We start from the raw sequence: 21,216 nt of genomic DNA, 5'->3' as shown, positions 1-21,216 counted from the left end.
TTCTTAATATGAAAAGCGTGATTACAGCCAGTGTAAGCATGATACACAGCCTGACTGTATTGTGTTTATAAACATATTATTGCAGAAAATTAATATTCACAATGATTTAAGTCCAGATAATGTTCATTTAATTGAAATTTACGATATAAATACTTTCAGAACTTTGGTAAGGCGTCGTTTCCGTATACTTTCTCGTTCAAATTTCGTATACAAATTCCATACAGCCAGAATAGTTCTTTTCTCTCGTTTTATTTAATACATGAGACAACAGAAAGTAAATACAGCATCTGAATAAAAGAGCAATAAAAATTTAAAGGTAAAACATTAGAATTTGATTTATTCTGAAATATATTTGTAAACTTTCAGTTATGTAACGACCATTCTTATCGTAATATCAAATTTAAATTTTACGGTTAATTTCAAGTTTACTACTTGAAATAAAAATTCATTTTATTTGAATTAATTATTTCGGATATTATTACACAAGTATTATAAATTCATTTTAACTGTTGTATAACCCTGATGTTGTTGTTTAATAGTTACTTTTTTCCTACGAAATTCATACTATTGAGTACATAAAATACAAAAATCGTTTAGAATTTTAATGTTATATTAAATTACAGTTTCCTCTTGATAATTCAAAAATTCATATACTTTTTTTCTAATAAATTTATATTCGCTGCTAAACTGTTTGAACTTGATCATTTCTCTTAGTCTGTTTTTTAGTTAGATATAAAAGAATATATTCAGGCATTTTTTAAACAATATAGCATTGGACACACACTGAAATTATCGATAAGAATGTGACCAAGAAATGCTTCTCAGAATTTTCCTGATGTGATTTTTTTGAATTTTCGAAACGTTTTGTGAAAGTTCACTTTCATAGCTTGGTAATAAGGAAAGATATTAAACAGAAATGTTATTTTTTTTAATCCATAAAATAGCTCAATTCAATCATTCTAACTTTGTGGCAAATTAACTGAGCCAGCTATCTTTGCATAATATTAAAGGTAAAAAAATTTGATTATATTTTGGATCAACTATAGCCTCCAGCAGTAGAGAATGAACGGAATTATAAAGCAATTTGTGGTTATATTATGCCAGATTCAAGGGGAATAATTTTTCATAGTGTCGTGCAGCTTCGCGATAGAGAATCTTTTTTGACTATTGCTTAATTAATCAGTGTAGCCCACCTTTTTCCAAATACGATTTTAAAAAGAAATCTAATTTGCTGCAATTAATTAACTCGATCCTTGTATATGATGAACTAACCAAATTCTAATGGAATTTTAAACATTCGTTAATATTTCTAAAGGTACCTATTTTCAAAAGATAAATACAAGAGTTGTTTACTATATTTATACACAGAGTTCCATAAATTGTTTCGTTAGAAAGAAACATTTGAGGATTTTTTAGAATAAAAATCATTCGTAAAACAATTCATATATTAAACAGAACTTACACATTTTAACTTGAAATAAATAAATAAATTTATATTTTTATAAACGTGCTTTGTATCAATAATTGTACAGAATAATTCATTTCTCAAAAATTATTAAAACCAACTCACTTTTGTGTTCATCTAACATTCAAATTCTTGCTTAACACAAAAACACATCTTAAAGTCCGGTCTGAACCAAAATATTTAACGAACAACTGTCGCATTCTATGACGAGACAGCTGCCGTACTTTAAATCTTCTGGATCTAGTATGTAAGATCCGCCGCAACGGCAACTTCTCTCGTAACTCTCGTCTAATAGAAATCATACAATTTCCGTAAGTATTAAGAAATTATATTTTTAAAATCTACTCAACTTTGGATATGTTTATCATTGCTTTACTATTATTTAAAATTTTTTAAATTACAAAAGTTCTGTAAAATAAATTCTGTAGTATGCTGAATGAGCTCTTGCAATTTTTGAAAGAATAAAGGTAATCAAACATTATATGTAAAATTAAAAATTGTCTAGTAAATCCAGTAAATTCTATATATTACTAATAGACTATCTCGTTACTACTGTATAGTTATAATAATGGAATTTCACAGTTGTTTTTACTGTAAATATTAACTATGGAAAATAAATAGGATCATATGATGAGTGTTCATAATACATGTCATCCTGTGTGACAATTTGGGCATTACTCAAAAGTTTGTAACCTGTTCTACTTTTTCAAAAAATTTTGATTTGCAGCTAGGAAGATTAGAAGAGTTTGCAACAAGGTTTAATTTAATTTTTACTACTATTAGGCCAGAATTCAGAATAAAACTACAAAAATTCTCAGATTTATCATCTGTTAGCTTAAGGATTGTGTTTCAGAATGAACAGAAATAAAAGAAAATTGTTCATAGCTTGTTTGCATGTTAAATCTGTCACAATAACAATTTATTTAGGTAATACAAGTGTTCTTTAATGAAATTAAGATTTATTTTAACTTCCTTATATGGTAATAATGTGTGAGAGCCTTGGCCTTCAATGACCCAAATGTATGTTCCCAAGTAATAGTAACAAATTTGTATCTTACAAATAAATACCTTGTATAATTTATAATAAAGCATATTCTTGGAAAGCAGAAACAAGCTATGAGATGTTATGAATACAAAAAATATTTATAAAATCAATACACACTGTGTATACTGCTTTATACAATATAATTTAACTTTACACTGCATAATGTAAGTTTTTTTAATAAAAATATATTACCTGAAATTTTATTCATACTACTAATTTTCACTTCTTCATGTACTGCATGTGTATTTTTCAATTCCCAAGCTAAAGAATGAAATAAATTTAGAATTATTAAAGATTGATTTTACATTTTTTATCAATTTTTGAGAGATTTAAAGTTTATTATATTGTAAACTAGAAGATGTTTAAGCTGTCTCTGAAAAGAATTATGTATATGTATAGCCTATATAAACCGTCATTCTGGTCAGTAATTTATAGTATTGTAGAAAACCTTAAATTATCAATAAAATAAAATCTTTACAACTGTTATTTGCATATAAATCAATGGAATAATGGTTGAAATTCAAGAACTAGAAAAAAAAATGATATAATCAACTTAATAATTATAAATTTCATATAATTATTTTTAAGTTTATGAGTTATTAGAAGTTTTGAATTCCTTTCTGTGTTGACATAAACAGATAACAAAATATATAAAGAATACTTTGTAATTTTTGAACAATTAATAAATCAATGATCTAGATTTCACTGACTTCTGATTGGCGGATGACACCGTTTTACGGTCGTATTTGCGTCGAAAGTTGAACACTGCTCAACTCGCTTTTACACTGGTTTTACGATCTGCTCGGGCATAAAATATCACGGTCACGTAATTAAAAGCTTTTACAACGAGGGGTTTTACGCCCGTTTTTACGCTAGCGGAGTCTTGGCCTTACATACATAAAGGTTGCCTATCCCTGTTCTATAACATGAATTATTTAATACAGAAGCCAAGGAACATGTAGAAGAAAAAGATAAATAAAATAAAATAAATTTTTATTTAACATTAATAGTTAAATATTTAACTAATACAAATAATTTAATTTCAACAAATATAATAATTAAAAACCATCACTCACCTTTTAGTTTTGCATCATATTCATTTTTCAGTTGATCATTACTTAGAGTTTTCCAGGCTTCATCAATTTTACAGAAATGTGAAACAGAATCTTCTACTTTTGTTTTGTCAGGATGATGCTGTAGTAATTTTAATAATTAACATACATAAATAAGCAAAACCATTTAAAAATACATAAGTATTGTAGCTTATAGTTAATTATTTCTTTAAAATTTATAAGGAATTAATTATATTTTGCTTTGCTACTCAGAAATAACACACTGTCTAATGGCCTTCATGACATTTAGTCAATCACATCACTTAATTGGATGGCATATAAAGTTATATTTGTTAGGGAAGTTCTTAATGTATAATCCAATTATCTATGGTAATTATTGCTATTTTTTATACTATTACAGAGAAAATCTTGAGTATAATCTGACAATTGTTCATTGCCTGTCACATTAGTTTAAATTAATAAGACTTTATCCTAAAAATATTAAAAATTACATAGAACAATTTCTCCTCTTTATAATATTAATGATTTAAGGGTAGTGAGCCTTTTATTTAATAGTATTATTAAATTTTACTGCATCCATACTTGTCTGGCTAGTTTGTAGAAAGACAAAACTGAAGTTTAATGCTCTTTTTGTCTTTGAAGTTGTCAATTATTCCATTATATTAAAGTTTCTGTAAGTAAAATCAAATTTACTGATATAAAGTTTAATTGGCACATGTGCAGCTCCAAACAAGGCAGTTGGGGCCCTATCAGAGCTGTTGATCATGCCCACAGGATTAAAAAAGTCAAAGGAACTTTTACATGACCCTTTGTAAGTTATAGCTCCCAAAATTGGCCTATTTGGAATTTTGAAGACCCTCAAAAAATGGGGTAAAATTTAAAAGTGAAAAAATCCAAAACTAGTTCTCAAAATTGCTAAAAGTCAATCATTTTCCACTTCATTAGAGATGGTTAAAAGTTCATATAAACAAGAAATGCCATTGCACCGACTACTTCCGAGGTGCAATTGGAGTCACAGTGCATGCTCCATTACATCCATCGCACCTTTAACAAGGCTAATTTTGGGAATAAATCAGAAAGGATCACATACAGTCCATCAGTACGACCTTTTCACTCCTAAGGGCACGTTCCACGACTCCGATAACATCCCGACTACCTCATTCCAAGCCGTATTTATACCTTCCATAATCTTACAACAAGACTTGCAAGTGAGAGAGAAGGAAGAACACTGCAATTCCAACTATTCATAAATTGTAAGGGTATGGGCTGGATTTAACTCCCAATCTTTACAACAATTGCAGATTGCAGTTGCAAATGATGCTGTTGGGACCTAATCAGAAACATAGAGCACGTCCATAAGAGCAGAAAAGTCAAAAGAACCAAACCTCTACACACAACCCTTCACGAGACACAGCCCTCCGAAATCAGCCTAAAGTCTACTTCTAGGTACTATGGAGAGCCATGCCACATGCTCTTTTAAGCCCATTGCACATTTACAGACAGTACAGCACGGTGATCGGACAATCAAACAATGTTTATCGGCAAAGAATAAAGAAAAGTGCGACATCCGACCCTTTGCGAGATATCTGCCTCCAAATGCAGAACCCATCACTGGCAGTTCCAGTCACAATCTTGTCGGCAGATATCACACCGGTAAGCAACTTACATTATATATATAGCATAACAAGTAATAAACGCATTAACTTCTACCAACCAAAAACTGTTTTTCCCCACGTACTGGTACCACTGCCTATTCTCCACGTTCCGTGTCGTCAAGGCTCGCACCTCAATGCCCGGGTGGTGCGAGCCACCATACCCCTAAAACTATACAAGTACTGCACAAACAGTCATTCGAAGCAGCATAGTCACGTGGGCTAAATAGTCGAACGCTATACTCTTAGTGGGGCATGGCACATGGCTGATTTCGGGGGCTATATCTCGACAAGGTCACATTCAGAGGTGCGATTCCTTTGACTTTTTTGCTCTTATGGACATGATCTATAGCTCTGTTAAAATCATTCACAGCTGTAATTGTACTGTGAAACATTTAAAGATCAGTATTCAAATCCAGTCCATACCCTTACAATTTATGAAGGTTTAACACGCAAGATGCTTGTTGATAACTGAATTACATAGTTTATTAATGAAGATCTCTTTTATTCACATTAAAAAAAAATAAAGAAAACTGGATTAATGTAAATTACATTAGCATTTCTCAAAAGCATGCCTAACCACGTGCTTCCGATGGATTTTAAAGGGTTAAATTAAATGGCTGTAATCTAGGACTAAATTTGCATTTATCAAATCAATTCTTAACAAATTGCAGTAAATATCTTAAATTTATAATATTTACTTTTAATATAAGAGAATGGTATTGTTTTTTAAGTTCTTCCTTGGTGGCATTCTTCGTCAAACCCAGAATCGCGTAAAAATCTACAAATTCGCCATCTTCCATAACAAACCACCAGACGATAAAATAGGCCGGGCGCCCTCTAACCGTCAAAACTAATTTACAAGTTACTCAAAATTAATAATAAAAGTTTACTAACAATATTTAAAATTAAATCGAAATGTAAAATAATACGATTAAAAAAGCTTCGACGATAAAGATAAAAATTTAATTTTACGATATTTTTCGTTTAAATGTAACCAAAAAGAATTGTTATAAACGCTAAAGGTTGTTATATTAATTAGTTTTAGTTAAAATTACTAATTAATTTATAAATATCGATTAATTTAATTAATTATTTAGCGTTTTGAATAAATACGAAACTCTTCGTTTGACCTTTAGAAATGAATAGAAAAAAAAAGTGGTAAATGTCGGCTGCGAATGTTTGGAAATTGATCGAACGAAAATCGCNTATATTTATGTTTCAGCACAAATTATATCAGTTATCTCTGTTGTCTTCTGTTTCTGTTTTGTCACAGTAAACAGAGTAATAAAACTTTCTGAAGACCTAAAAAATATGAAATTAGAAAATACAGATTTGAAAAAAAAGTTAGACAAATTTATCAACAAACAAGTAGAAATATGGTACACTTTTAAACATTTGAACATAGAATGGGAAATGCTAACACCTTTAATATATGGATTTTATATGCACTTTGCTTGTGTCCTTCTATATGCTGTGATATTCGTAACTGTAGATCCGGATTACAAATTTTTTTATTACAATTCTTTCGTTTGCTTTTCTGGGAGGTTGTCTTGTAATAAGTAAATTGCTTTCATCTATGGTGTCATTGGTAAGTATTGACCACGTAACAAAAATAGGTTTATATAAGGTGGTTATAATTATAGTTGCGCTAATCAGACCTGTCTAGAACCCGCTTTAGCGGACATATTTTGATGAAACTTGGTTTCTATTTTGTTTTTCTTGTTCTTAATGCACCATTTTTTCACCTAATGGTAAAAATTCGAACTATATATTTTTTACCATTTACTTATTCCCCCGTTGTTCATAAAACATATATACCAAGTTTCATCAAAATACTTCCACGTAAACATGTTCTAGACAGGTCTAAGTAGTGCTACTTTAATTATAAACACCGTGTATTTTTGAATATTATTTGAATCTAAACGCTCTGTTTCTCTTACATGTTTATATTCAAAATAGTTTAAATATATGACGTTAATCGTATTTGTTATTTAAGGGTACTAAAAATAATAAATTTTTATAATTTTAATCATATGAAAGCATAATGGGAATGAAAAACGATCTGTTTTATACGTAGTGTGAAATAAAAGTGAAGAGTATAAAATGCCAGTTTTATGATACGAACCTTTGACCAAAGACAAGCATTCATTGTTAATATAACAGTCTGGTTCATTTCACTGTGTAAAAAATCACTTTTAATTAATTAACATGTAAATTACCTAGTCAAGTTTTAAAATAGTCAAATTTAAAATTTACAAACTTTTACAATCAATGGGTTACTTCGGTGGCGGCCTTGACCTTGACCTTCAACTTCATTTGAAGGTCAAGTCTTTTTAAATGAGAATACATAGATCTTGACGATAGAATGAGCGGAAAATTTCACAATTAGTTATACCTTTGACCTTATAGTCTAGGTCGAAGGTCAAGATTATTTTAAGGTTATAAACTTTTTCTAATAGGAAACTATTGCTTTTTTTAATAGAATATGGAATAAACGGATGGTAAACTTGACAACTTTTCACAGTCTTATTAGTTTGATTTTTAAAAGCATTTCCTATTTTTAGTATTCTCCAAGAGTAACAATGTGAACATAGCAGTTTTCTGTGAGGTGCTTGTTTTTGGTGAGTCACTTTACTTTGCACCATTTTTTGAGATATTATTTTCAGATAAAAATTTAATAACAAATGTTCAAAATAATGCCCTTTTACTTTGATGCATTTGTTGAGCCGCTCTTCGAATGATAACACTTGAGATAACCTTGAGGTGAAATTCTCAGTTCACAGAGCAATGGCCGAGTGTGAAATTTCCTGCTCTTTCCATTGCTGGGGTCATAAGTATATATTCCCATTGAAAAAACACTTGACATTCAAATGATCTTGAAGGTCAGCGTCAAGGTCACATCTGAGGTCACCAATTGATTACCCCTTCAAAACACTATAACTTTCGTTTAAACCTTTTACTGAAATAATGAGATCTAATTAAGTTCTTTCATTGTCTCAAAATAAAAATCTCACATTGTATATAAAGCCACAGCAAATATTATTTTAATAAAGCAATAAAAACTCTGGAGCATAAGGAACGAGAAAGAGGGTGCATCATTTTTATCCGAATAGATGATGTTTACACTTTCAGGGCTTTTTTTCACTGCGTGCGGAGTGTAAAAATTGAAGCATTTCTCGAACTCCACAGCAAATTTCTGTCAGATTTCACGTTCTAGCGTTCTGAAACGTTTTCAAGATACCAAGATATTTTAATGCTAAACAAAATATATTGTTATAAAGTACATAATAAAATTAAATAAAAAAATAACGAATGTATCATTTTCATTACAGCTGTATGATGATTTTGTGGCGATTTACAAATTTTCATCTGCAGATCTACCATTAGAGTTTAAATTGAAGGTAAGCATAAATTCTATTTCAAAATTTGTATGAATTTATTATATTTTTCATCAAATTTACTATATTTTGAGGAAAAACATAATAAAATTAAATAAAAAAATAACGAATGTATCATTTTCATTACAGCTGTATGATGATTTTGTGGCGATTTACAAATTTTCATCTGCAGATCTACCATTAGAGTTTAAATTGAAGGTAAGCATAAATTCTATTTCAAAGTTAGTATGGATTTATTATATTTTTCATCAAATTTACTGTATTTTGAGGAAAAACACTTATGCAAAATATCCACAATCTCTGTCAATTCTTGTTACATTTCACTTGTATCAACGGAAGTACACAATAACACCATAGTACATTTATTACAGTACTTGTAAATAAATTCTTACTACATTTTAATGTAATAATATTGGCTTAAATATTTAACTGCTAATTTGAATTTATATTTTTATTTAAAAATATAATAATTGGATCAACAAGATGTGACAAATATGAATATGGCATCCTCTAAAATATCAATTTCTCCTAAATTTTAATAAAATTTAATCATAATAATACTGAAAATATGTCAAAAATATTGTAAGATATAGTTGTTCTTTTAGTCTTCAACAGAAGTTTGTTGAATTATATGCTTTACATCAATGTTTTTCAATTCTAGTTTTCTTTATCGTAATAAAGGACCTATAAACACTTGTCTTTTTCTTTCACCCGCGACCCCCTAGGAGACACCGACCCATAGGTTGAAAAACACTGCTTTACACCAAACAATTTTCGATGTTTTAATGTATCTTGGGTGCAAAACTGTAAAAATTTTAGTATATACTTTTTGGCTAAACGCCATACTTTCCCCCTGTTATATATGACAGTCAGGAAATTTCGTGTTTTTATTAGAACAAAAGAAAACATTATCTCGATAAAAAAACTGAAATATATTTATTAATTTATAGTGATTATTTTTATTTAGATAGATGATTTTATTAAAAGATTTGGAAAAATTCCATTGGCCATCTCAATTGGTGGTTTTTTCTACATAAAACAAGACTTTCTTATCAAGGTATGGAAAACCTTCACTTAATTTTCTCACTGAGTTGTGGCATTGGTCATTTTTGAATTTTTTGCAGATGGTCAGCGGATTGTATTCTATATTCTCTACAATCCTCGATTTGATAGGTGTGATGGAAAAAGAAAAAAAATGTGCAAAAATGTTTACTAAAATCACAGACCAAAACAGCACATCAATATTGTGAATTTTTTCTACATTTCTGACACCATAGATAACTTTTCATTTTCTGTATATATTCAAACACAAAAAAGGCACTTATTACATAATTTCTATTTGCTTAATAACAAATATAATATTTTTTTCACAAAAATAAATAATTTGTATATGTTCTCCAATATAAACATAAAAAAATGTATAAAATTATGTAGATAAAAAAACACTTGTAGTGCTACATGAAAATGCATAGAACAAACACAATACGTATCCGTTCCTATTTGTTTTCTATGTTTAATTTGCATTTGAGAACTGCCAGTTTCACACTGGTAAAAAATAATTTTGAATGTTAAAGAAAATTATTTTGTCACTATAACTTTTTAATATGAGCACCAAAATTATATGCTTTAAAATATTGTAATATATTATTTTATTGTATGTATAACTTGAATATAAAGAAAATAAAGTAATGCACTAAAGTTTATTTTTTTTCTAATACTTATAACGAGAATAACAATTTACGAATATAAGAAATAGAATATGTAAATAGAGTGAATGAGAAGATATTTATATCTTTGACATTTTTTACTACGTCTACTGTTCGTTGCGTGCGTTCTGTCAATTGTAAATATTCGTGTTTTAAGATTTCTCTACACAGACCATTCAAAAATCCAAAAAAAAAAATATTTGTGTAAAAATTTTTCGTAATAATTAACATTGTGTTTGCCATAGTTTGTTATCACTATTAATAGATAGGATCTCTGGAAATTAACGTCCAATTAGTTGGTATAAGCACGTGGTTGTCTGCAGTGCCTCGGCGCTTGTGCAAAAATAAGCTGTCGAGTGTTGGCTTAGGTAACATTATGCGATTCGTTACTGTGTTGTTGCGTGATCTGTAACAAGCAGAAAATATTAGATAATGTATTCGAAATTTCCATCGAATATGAGGTTCACGTTGTAATTCACTACTCGCAAGTAGTAAATTACAGCATAAACCACATATTCGGTGTAGGCAAAATGAAACCGATATCCATAAGTGGATGAGTGCCGCGTGCAAAAAAAGTTTATGAGTAAAGGTTGTGTGAGGAAATCAAACAAAAATCTTCAGAGAGGTGACAGACATGGATGATGAAGAGAGACAAGGAAGACAGTCTGTTATGACCGATGACTTTGTCAAGTAAACAAAATAATTCGTTAGCGTTGCTTCTTTACAATTTTGGAATTATATCATGATTCTTCTGCAATTGAATGAACATCAGACTATTGTAAGTTCGACGATTAGGAATAGGTTTATTATTTTTTGTCGGGATGGTCTAAGGCAGGGGTGTTCAAACCTCGGCCCGCGGGCCGCATGCGGCCCAAGGCAAGTTTAAAAACGGCCCAATAAACGTGTAAGCAAAACTGACAAATTGTTTTATTTTTTGTTTATTTATTTATTTTAATGGCATAAACTCAAAAAAAGGAGTTACACAAAGCCGTAAACTTTTATACATATTTTATTTTCGAGTGAAAAGGAAATACTTTCAAATACTTGACGAAGGAATACTAAATAAAGCTGAAGTTTTGACTCAAAGAATTATAGACCCAAATTTGAAAAAAGGAGAAAAAGGCCAAAAGATAAAAAGTAGTGAGAAAAGTTAAATAGACCTTCTATTATACAAATATTGACCCTTAATTAATTAAATTAATTTTCCAATTTTTCTCACTACTTTTTATCTTTTGTTCTCTCTCTCCTTTTCTCAAATTTAGGTTTATAATTTTTTCAGTTCCAACTCCAGCATTATTTAATATTCCTCCCAGCGTTGCAAGATTTGGCTAATTTGCGCCAAACTTGGCTACTTTTTTTTACTTAGGCGTAAAAATTATCATTTTGCGCATTTGCTACTTTCTGGGCTACATCTATATCTGTATATATATAAATGGACGTAGTGTCTCTATATTTCACTTTTCAGCCAAAACTACACATCGCACACGAATGGTGTTTGTATGTGGTAGTAGTCTCAAGTTTCCATTCGTGCACTATAGTGGTTGCGTCTCGATACCTATAAGGGTGTGGTAGATATAGGGCTGAAAGTGGTAGAAAGTGGTTTTCTATTTCGAATTTTATGTTCGAATTTTTTCGAATTTAATTTGAACAATATTCGAATTTAAATTCGAACATAAAATTCGAATATTGGTTCGATTATAGAACGATTGTAAACGTTCCAGAAACGTTGAAAATTGTTCCTTTGACTGGATGTGAACATGAGACGTTCAGAAATAGAAACGGGATCAGGTCTCTAATTAGTCTGGTAACGAGGGACCTAATTCTTGCATTCCTTGAAAACGGGTAAGATTGGCTATAATGTAATTATCTTAATCTTCACTATCGTTACTTTTTTGCCCTCAAGTAAAAATTTTGCGAAGCGGGTCCTTGCAGCTAGTATATATATAAAAATTTACGTGTGTCTCCCTATATTTCACTTTTCAGCAAAAACTACACATCGCACATGAATGGTGTTTGTATGTGGTAGTAGTCCCAAGTCTCCATTCGTGCTCTATGGTGGTTGCGTCTCAATAGCTATAAGGGTGCGGAAGATATGAGGTTGTAAGTGGTTGAAAGTGGAAGATTTTCTATTTCGATTTTTAAAATGTTCGAACCGCTTTAAATTCGAATTCGAATTCGAATTTAAATTCGAATTGGTTCGATTGTAGAATGATTGTAAATGTTCCGAAAAATTGATCAAATTGAAAATAGTTCGTTTGACTAGACGTAAAAATTCTCGAATTAGTCTGGAAACGGGGACCTAATTCTTGCATTCTGTGAAAACGAGTAAGATTGGCTATAATGTAATTATTTTAATCTTCACAATCGTTACTTTTTGCTTACAAATAAAAACCCAGCGAAGCGGGTCCTTGCAGCTAGTATTATTTATAATATTAGTCATTTTAAAATAGTGTTTCGTCGTTTTTTATTAAATAGAGACCCAAATAAAACAAACATTTGTGTTTTTCAAGTAAATTTTTGCTTGTCTCTGTAATAGATGAATTTATCTATTTCTAAGTAAAAATTTGAAGTCTGTAGAAGTAATTTTTTAAAATATACTTTTTCGTAATAAAGTTTTAATACTTATTACTATAGTCTAGACTTGTTAATTTATACAAGTATATTTACGGATTGGATTACAAATACATTATATATGCTTGTGGCCCAAAACTCCATGACTTCTTCCAATGTTGCCCAGAGGAACAAATAGGTTGGACACCCCTGGTCTAAGGCCTTCGCGTATGTGGGTGCTTTTCAGTGGCAGAAAAGGATAATCGTTTCACAAAGAAATCGTCTATTTTTCGAAGATCATGCTACAAATGAATGACAAGGTTTCAGTAGGTTAGTACAGACATCCATTTTACTCCCTAGAGACATCCAACCTACTCCCGTAGTTTGGATGTCTCTAGGAGTTTTTTGTTTTTTAGTAGTGGAGACCAGATGCAATAGCGAGTTAGAGTTCCGAGTAGAAAAGATGCAGTAAATATCGTTGAGCTAGGCGCTTTAAGCACTGAGAAAAAAGAGGCGACGATAAAAAATTATATTCTCTAGAGCAGTGTTTTTCAACCTTTTTGAATATGCGACCCCTTTACAAGTTAAAAAACTTTTGGCGACCCCCAGGGCCATATTTAAACTATATCAGTGATTTTAAAAACTACGTATTTAATTTTCTTTTTTTAAATATCGATCGAAAAACCAATTGTACTGTAAAATAAACAGACACAGCCGTCTCACTGAAATTCTAGTTTTTTTTATTGTAGTGTAGGACCTACAAACACTTGTTTTTTCTTACACCCGCGACCCTCTGTGTAAGGCTTTGCGACACTCATAGGAGTCGCGACCCACAGGTTGAAAAACACTGCTCTAGAGGAAGCTCCCCTGTCATTGACGGCTGAAGTTTTACATTTTTTTCAAAATCGATTTATTTCTAATTGGTCAGTCTTTCCTTTTCTCACTCCCCATTGGCCTCTTATTTCTTTGTATGTAAAAATTGAGACGAGTTTAGGTTGCAAAAAAGGTATTTGCGAGATGGTTCATTCGACACTATCTCATTTACTCTGATTGCACTTGATTTGATTGCACTAATACACCTATGCGCATTCTTTTACATTTTCGTTTCGTTTTACCTTATCGTGTCTCATGTTTTAAATATTTCTTCTTTGTATTTTGTTTTATTCTAAAATTTTGGTTTCTATGTATTCTTTTTGATCAACGTGTTCGGTTTCGCGTTATATCGTAATGTGCTCGTTCGTCAAATTATATAAGCGCTCTACAAGATTCTCTGATTGATAAATTCGCGTAGCATCCTTTATGTTAGAGCATAAAATGGGTTTCAACTGATGAAATAAACAATAGTGTTTTTTGAATAACTTTTTTAAAAAAGAAAAATTTTTCTTCTCAAAACATACCTTGAACAAGAACAAATTCGTTTGTTTGTTACAATTGCGTAACATTTCTTGATTTTCATCATAGTGTGAATTTCTTCTAGAACATTTTTTTTTAATTTTGTAGACTGATCAAATTGTATCAATTTTAAAATTTTTCCTTTTTCTTCGACAAGCCAAAAAAAAGATCTAAATTTGTACAATCAGTTTTTAATTCAGGAGATTTCCGCTTTTTGTCTTCTTGTGTTCTTTTCTTTCGAGGTTTCTGACAGAATCTGGGTAGAGAATGAAAAAATGTTGGCATGGACAATAGACAATGAGCTCATCATCCTTTGTAGGCATCGCTTCTTTCGGATGTCCTCGTTAAAACTATGACACTTTTCTGTAATTGTTGTCGACGCAAATTACCAGAAATCAAGGTCACATGGGTCTGAGGTAACATTTTCCTCAATTCTTCAAAACGTTTGACACTTCGTGATTGTTTTCTTGTTGAATCAGTTTCTTGACAGTTGTTTATCTCGTGATATATCTGATTGTTTCGTGGGCTTTCTAAATAGTAGTGTCAATTTTCCTCATTCTTCGATGGTATAAATTGCTTAATTTATGACAGATTTCTACATCAGTGTTTTTCTCGCGACAATTTTTGTACTGGAACAACGCGTGTGTGAATGACAATATTCACATATTTCTTTTTCCAACAAAAATCAATTTTTTTCATCCACCATGGCACAAAAGTCAAAGTTTCGTTCGCGATACGAAGTATTAGCGTCAATGAATAAAGTTATAGGTTTTAATTTTATCATCTACTAAAGAAAATGTTTCACATTACTTGCAATGTTCCGCTTTCACGACAATGTTTGTTTACTTTACGCGACTTTTTGTAAACTATCCTCTTCTTTGGAGATGATGACCTCTTTTGACAGGCGAAAAAGATCACCATTTACAATTTTCGTTAAATAATCCAATGGGAGTAGGTGGTGACGGCACACGTGACATTGGTCTCGGGATGGCGACTCATTGACTTCTGTGTCTGCAACTGTCATTATGCGGGGTGGAATGTTTCCTGAAGATTTTGAAAGGACCCAAGGGTACACGCTTACGGTTCCCCGGCGTAATTGTGTAAGAATTGACAAGAGGTCACGTGTTGATCAGTTTCTGTGGTTAGCGTTTAGTCTGTCTGAGCCTGTTGGACAGCGTGCAAAATGAACTCGTCCCAGTGGTCAACTAATTTTGCTTGAGGTGACTCTGCGTCACTACCTAGGTAAGAGTTAGAATTTCCTGTTTCTTAGGATGGCTTACATTCCAATAGCGCTTTCGCAGGCTTTATTCGGTTGGCATGCAAATACAATCTCTTTCTAGTTGAATTTGCTGAACGATGAAATATACCGGACACGTCTCGGAACTATCTGATAGAGTCCTTATACCCCGTTCGCACCGAGCATTTCGATCTAGATTGTGACTAAGGTCGGAGAGAGGTCCGTGGTGCGAACGCTCTCGACCGTTTCAATCTCGACTGAAACGAGGCTAAATCGCGATGGACTGGAGAGAGTTCTTGAAACTAGATCCAGTCATAAGAGAAATCCCACAATCCCACGCGCGCGAGAAAATACAAGATGGCTGCTGAACACGTGTCCGCCTATCGACAGAAAAATTAAAAAGACATCTGGAGAGACGATGACATCTGTCTATTATTAGATATACGGCAAGAAAATGTATTTATTTTTAACCAAAATTTCCATTTTGTTTGTTGGTGTTCGTGACTTACCGCGTAGTTATGCCAATTTTATCATCGCGTGTAATAGCCGGGTTCTTCTCAAGCGAGTTACCTGTGCGAACAGCACGACGTTTCACTGGCGACAGTCACAATCCAGATTGTGGGTAAATCGAGATCGAATTGAGTCGTGGATTGTGTTCGAACGGGGTATTACTATCTAAGAGCTAATTATCGTTTCAAACTGGATGGGACAACTACTTCATTTACGAAGACTGTCTCCTACTGAGAATTTGTACGGTTTGTTCTTGTGCCACTTTTAGTGCTGAATTCAAGCTAACACTGAGTTCGTTCGCGAAATTTTCGATTACTTCATACTATGTCATGTTATGTTATACTATGACTATGTCAAATGGATATGTAGGATCACATTCGTATATTAAATAAAACGGAGTTTCATTCGTTCTCGAATGGTTGTATTATACGCGAAGAAATCGTTTTATTTCAATTACGTTGGTTTCTATCAAAATAATGGATTAAAATGTTTAAGAGCGTTTTATTCAGCCGTTCCACCATTCCATTACAGTAAAAGGTTATGTGCTGTCGTTAGGAGTCTTTCGATACGCAGCAAATCGCTTAATTCCTTTATTACCTCAAAAACAAAATTTGATCCTCTATTGTTAAGCAGTTGTTTCGGAACCGAATGTTTTAAAATAATATGCTACACGAACGCTTTCGCCACTGTTTTAACAGTAGTATCGGGCAAAGGGACGGCTTCTGTACTTCTAGAAAAATAGTCTATGAAAACTAGTAAACACTTGTGGTAATTGTGAGTTGTAGAGAATGGACTCTGCAAAGGGTCTGCAAACGGGCTTGATGACAATGCAGGGCTTTTTTCCTCATTGCGCATTCCTGACAACTGTCGCAGTAGTACGTAATATGTTTGTTTGTTAATCCGAGAAACAAAATTATACAAGTTGCACAGTTTGTGTTATGAAAATTAATTATTTATGTCAGTCGCGTTGCGTTATGTTGCCTGCAACAATGCGATACGTATCAAGTTTCGATGAGCGAGTAAACATGAACCAACGTAATAATCGTCCAATCAAAATGTATGAAAAATTTGTTTTATTGCCAGAGATAATGATTGAGCGAAGAAAGTAAGGAATTGTGTATTTCTAAACATATATTCTTATTAATTTGCTATTGTGTAGAGTTTTGTTTAGTAAGTGTGAGATGCTGACAAGAGTCACGCTGACATAATTTTCCTGTAACTTCTTTATAAAATGTAAGTTGTTAATATAATTACTAAATAAATTAGTGTTTACTTATTTTCAAATATTACCATTTGCTGGGCTATGTATTCCTAAAGATGACACAAAACATTTTATAATAACTTTTAAATGCAACGTGTCAGAAAAAAGCGTTTTCAAACATTATTTAGTGAAAATTTTATACATTGACTGTGTCACTAGGAGAAAGATGACGTACGTGTTTCAGGAATTTGCTGGAGAGAGAAATGACTTATACCGAACACCTGCCAAAATTTCCCCCAGTATCGGGTCAAATAAGAAATAATAGCACAATTAATACTGTTCACTGCATTTCTTACTGAGCAGTACACCTAATTATTATAAAAAAATGTCATTAAAAATATCTATGTAATAAAATACAGTGGTACCTCAGTATACGTCTGCTTTAGAATACGTCGAATTCGGAATACGTCCTGTTTAGACGAAACAAATTTTGTTCGGTATACGACTTTTGTTCGGTATACGACTTAATTTAATTATACGCGTGATCTATGAACAAGTTGCACTATCGGTGTACTACACCAGACTAGACGTTCGCGGTGGCACGGTTTATAACTTTGTTAAATTTCTTCTGATTTTAATTTGTAAGTAAAATTTTATTATTTTTATTAATCATGAATTGCAAACAGGCAACAAAAAAATAAAAAGATGACTAGAATCACAATGGAACTGAAAAAGAGATTGTTGAGAAATATGAAGGTGGCACGCGTGTTTGAAATTTAACTGTTGCATACCGTATTCCGAGAACGACGATATCGACAATCGCGAAAAATAAAGACATTATTAAATTTGCTAACGTTGCGAAAGGGGTTAAATTAATTTCTAAACAGAAATCGAAGACATTAGATCTTGTCGAAAAATTGCTTTTGCTTTGGATAAGTGAAAAACAGTGAGCTGGAAAAAGCGTATGGGAAAAAATTATTTGCGAGAAAGCTAGAAAGATACATACTGATCTCCGGAAAAATCAAGCAAAAACTAGCGAGGAAAGCGAGGTGTTTAAAGCCAGCCATTTTTTTTTACATGAGAACGGATTAATCATTTTTACATTACTTCTTATGGAAAAGGTTGGTTCGGTATACGTCTTATTCGGTATAACTCCGAACACCAAAAACGGATTAAGGTCGTATACCGAGGTTCCACTGTAATCTGAAACACATATCGTTATAAATCTATCGTCACATTTTTTTCTAACAGATTAACCATCATCATGCACCCTATTTTCAGAGTCAGACAGCAAGGATAAACAAATAATCTTTTCTGCAAAAACTTCGAAGTTTTTTCTCACAAGAGAACATTCACAGATCCTGATTTCTGAAGGAAGTCCTATCACCCTTGGACCTTTCCTTCAGAGAAAAGAATCGGCATCTACTCCCCCCAGAGTCGAATCATAAGTCTGTTTGACATATGATCATGTTCTCGTTGGAAGAGGAGTAACGCTATTCCATTGAGACAAGTGTTCATGATTAATTAAGCCATTTCTTCCATTTCGGACGAACCGCATTCCTTCTAACCGCACGAACTTGTGAGGATATCTTGTTATAATAAACGTGATCTTAAATTCTAAACGGAGGTTTACTTTTAACAGTTATCTCCACCATCGTTGGTACAAAATTTACATTTTGCGCATCGTCGTGTTATCAAAATTCGAGAAACAGGACGCCCTATTACTTTAACATTATTATGTAAACATATTTCAGTTGAACTTTCTTTTATTACATTGTTAAATGTGCTGCAGTGTACTGTACTTTGTTATTTTACAACCTTTACCATTAAAACGTTATAACAGTTATTATAACTTTTATTTTAGATTTAACCTTATTGCTGATAGATTGGTCGCTTAGATATTTTGTGTTATCTGATTTGCTATTCTGATATACTTTGGTAATGGTTCACAGCCAATACGCCAAACGCGAGGAGAGACCTACAAGAATGTCTTATCGATTAAGTAGAACACAGTATGAATAACAAATTTTAACAAATCCTATTCAACGAGATTTCCCGAAGTTTTATTGGATAATAGAAAGCAATATACTTCGATTTTTTTTCTGAACTAAAACCTTAATCAGTGAGTAATAAAATCGTTAGTTTGAAAGAACGGGGAGAGAAAAAACTCAAAAAAGAAAAGTGATGAGAAGAGAAACGTAGGTGTGGAAAAAACTGAGACGTCTCATTTATATAGTTTAACCCGGTAACTTAGAAAAAAAAATTGGAATCTTAAAGACTGGGTCACCGAACTAACCATTCGCATTAGTCTCAATTTACTATCGTTACTCTCTAATTGACTTGTTTTCTATACTCAGGTAACGCAAGACTAGATCAGTTAGAGAGAAAGGACAATTTTCGATATTCAACGACCGAAATCTAAGAGTGAAAGTTTCATTACTTGGTTTGACATTCGTAAACATTAGAAATCTTATGTTCCTCGAGTATACTCGGAACCTAACAGGAGTCGATGGCGATAATGCGAAGTATAGCTTTTAATTCTGACATGTAAATTAATTATCATCATTTTGTTCCATTTTGTTTGAAAACATCGTCACATTGTGTTTAATAGTTTAATGAGATCTATTTATAAAATAAAAATATTATAGATATACATAATGACGAATAGGTAGAGATATAAAAGCATTTTTACAAACTTCAATTCTATATAATCAATAGTTATTTCTTAAAACAACGAAATTTTCATTACAATTTTTACACTTTAATTTATAAACTTTATACAAGTAGGCCTATATTTTAAAACAAATCGATTTAAAATATAGTGAAAACAATTTTATAAACAAGGCAGAAATAAATTATAAGAAAAATGTTAGTTAAGATAAACGGCGTTTTGTTTAATTAATTAAAAGTAAACAGTTCTGTCAAAACTAATTCTTGAATATCAAGAACAACATTCTTTTCAATATACTTAACAATAACGTTGACATCTCACCCACTTTTCACAGGGAAAGGAAGTTTTTGTTTACAGAGTAATAAGACACTAAGCACGTTGTTGTCATTAATGGTAGGGAGTGGGTGGCAGCTCACATGACACACTCTTGCGAAAGTAATAAACTTTTACTACTTCTAATCATCAGCCTGTATGCCCAAATTGTTTTGGACAGAGATGATCTCTGCCAATCCATTTTCACTGATGTCCTTTTGGACATCGTAAATAATTACTTTGAGACAGCGCTTCTTTGGCAGTCAAAGACTACTGACTCATCCGGCAACTTCCTTTTTATCAAATATTTTAGGAGTACTTCAACGTCCTTACGTCGAAGTACTCCAACGAGATGCAATTTCAATCAGGACATTTTTCCTCCTAACCCAGTGGACATTCTTCACACCTACATTTAATTTGGCATGGTTGATGTCTTTTTTGAGGCAGTCCCGGGCTGCATTAGTAATCTTTTTTCTGTTCTTCGGATACACGAGGAAAACGTGATCCCATAAAAATACCACTTCGGCTTTAGAGTACCACCTGCTACCTGTGCATATGTCCCTATTTTTGCTATCGGAAACTCCTTCTCGGCTCTATTGGGTCTTTGGATCGGTTGGTGGGGCGTGGCAACCTTTCTCTCGCTAAGAGCTAATAAAACTCTTACATCGGTGTGTTGAGAACTCAGCTCGCACTTTTCCCTCATCACTTAAAAGGTCATCTTGGTAAAAAATGTGTTGTATGATAGAACTTATAGTCTTTTGACAGCGATTATAGGTCCTGCCTAACAGAGACGCCAGCATCTCAGATATTCACTAAAACTCTTTTTCACTTCTAGGCATTGTAATTGCAGTCCGTCAGTCCCGATTTGTCTTTTGGCAGAAAAAGAATTCTTTTTATCACTGGCTAAAGTAATCATTCGTCCTGGGTCCATAAATGATGTCTCGTCTTCGCCATTATTGGAAACAATTTCGCTGGTTGACCTCAAAGTCCTCTCGTCCATA

At 32.2% G+C, this 21,216-nt stretch overlaps 1 protein-coding gene across 1 annotated transcript; it reads right to left on the bottom strand.

The window, feature by feature from the left end:
* Positions 1 to 1,495: 1,495 nt before the first annotated feature.
* Positions 1,496 to 20,918, bottom strand: LOC111613119 (dnaJ homolog subfamily C member 24-like). Its single transcript, XM_023354441.1, has 5 exons — positions 20,753 to 20,918; positions 5,937 to 6,088; positions 3,587 to 3,704; positions 2,703 to 2,771; positions 1,496 to 1,753 (listed from the first exon to the last, which is right to left on the bottom strand). The coding sequence occupies exons 1-5, from the start codon at positions 20,916 to 20,918 to the stop codon at positions 1,620 to 1,622; spliced, it is 639 nt and encodes a 212-aa protein (XP_023210209.1). The 3' UTR covers positions 1,496 to 1,619.
* Positions 20,919 to 21,216: the final 298 nt, after the last annotated feature.

The sequence above is a fragment of the Centruroides sculpturatus genome, unplaced genomic scaffold (genome assembly GCF_000671375.1).
Source record: "Centruroides sculpturatus isolate CEXI.00-Female unplaced genomic scaffold, Cexi_2.0 scaffold1872, whole genome shotgun sequence".
Classification (NCBI taxonomy): Eukaryota; Metazoa; Arthropoda; class Arachnida; order Scorpiones; family Buthidae; genus Centruroides; species Centruroides sculpturatus.
This window is presented reverse-complemented; position numbering and strand designations above follow the sequence as displayed.

What these genes read in the sequence shown, in the direction of transcription:
- LOC111613119 (XM_023354441.1), bottom strand. Translation starts at nt 20,918, where the DNA reads ATGAGGGAAAAGTGCGAGCTGAGTTCTCAACACACCGATGTAAGAGTT. An exon ending in ACCATTCTCTTATATTAAAA is followed by an intron (nt 3,705 to 5,936) that starts GTAAATATTATA and finishes AAATTACTACAG; the next exon opens with CATCATCCTGACAAAACAAA. An exon ending in TAGTATGAATAAAATTTCAG is followed by an intron (nt 1,754 to 2,702) that starts GTAATATATTTT and finishes GATTTCTATTAG; the next exon opens with ACGAGAGTTACGAGAGAAGT.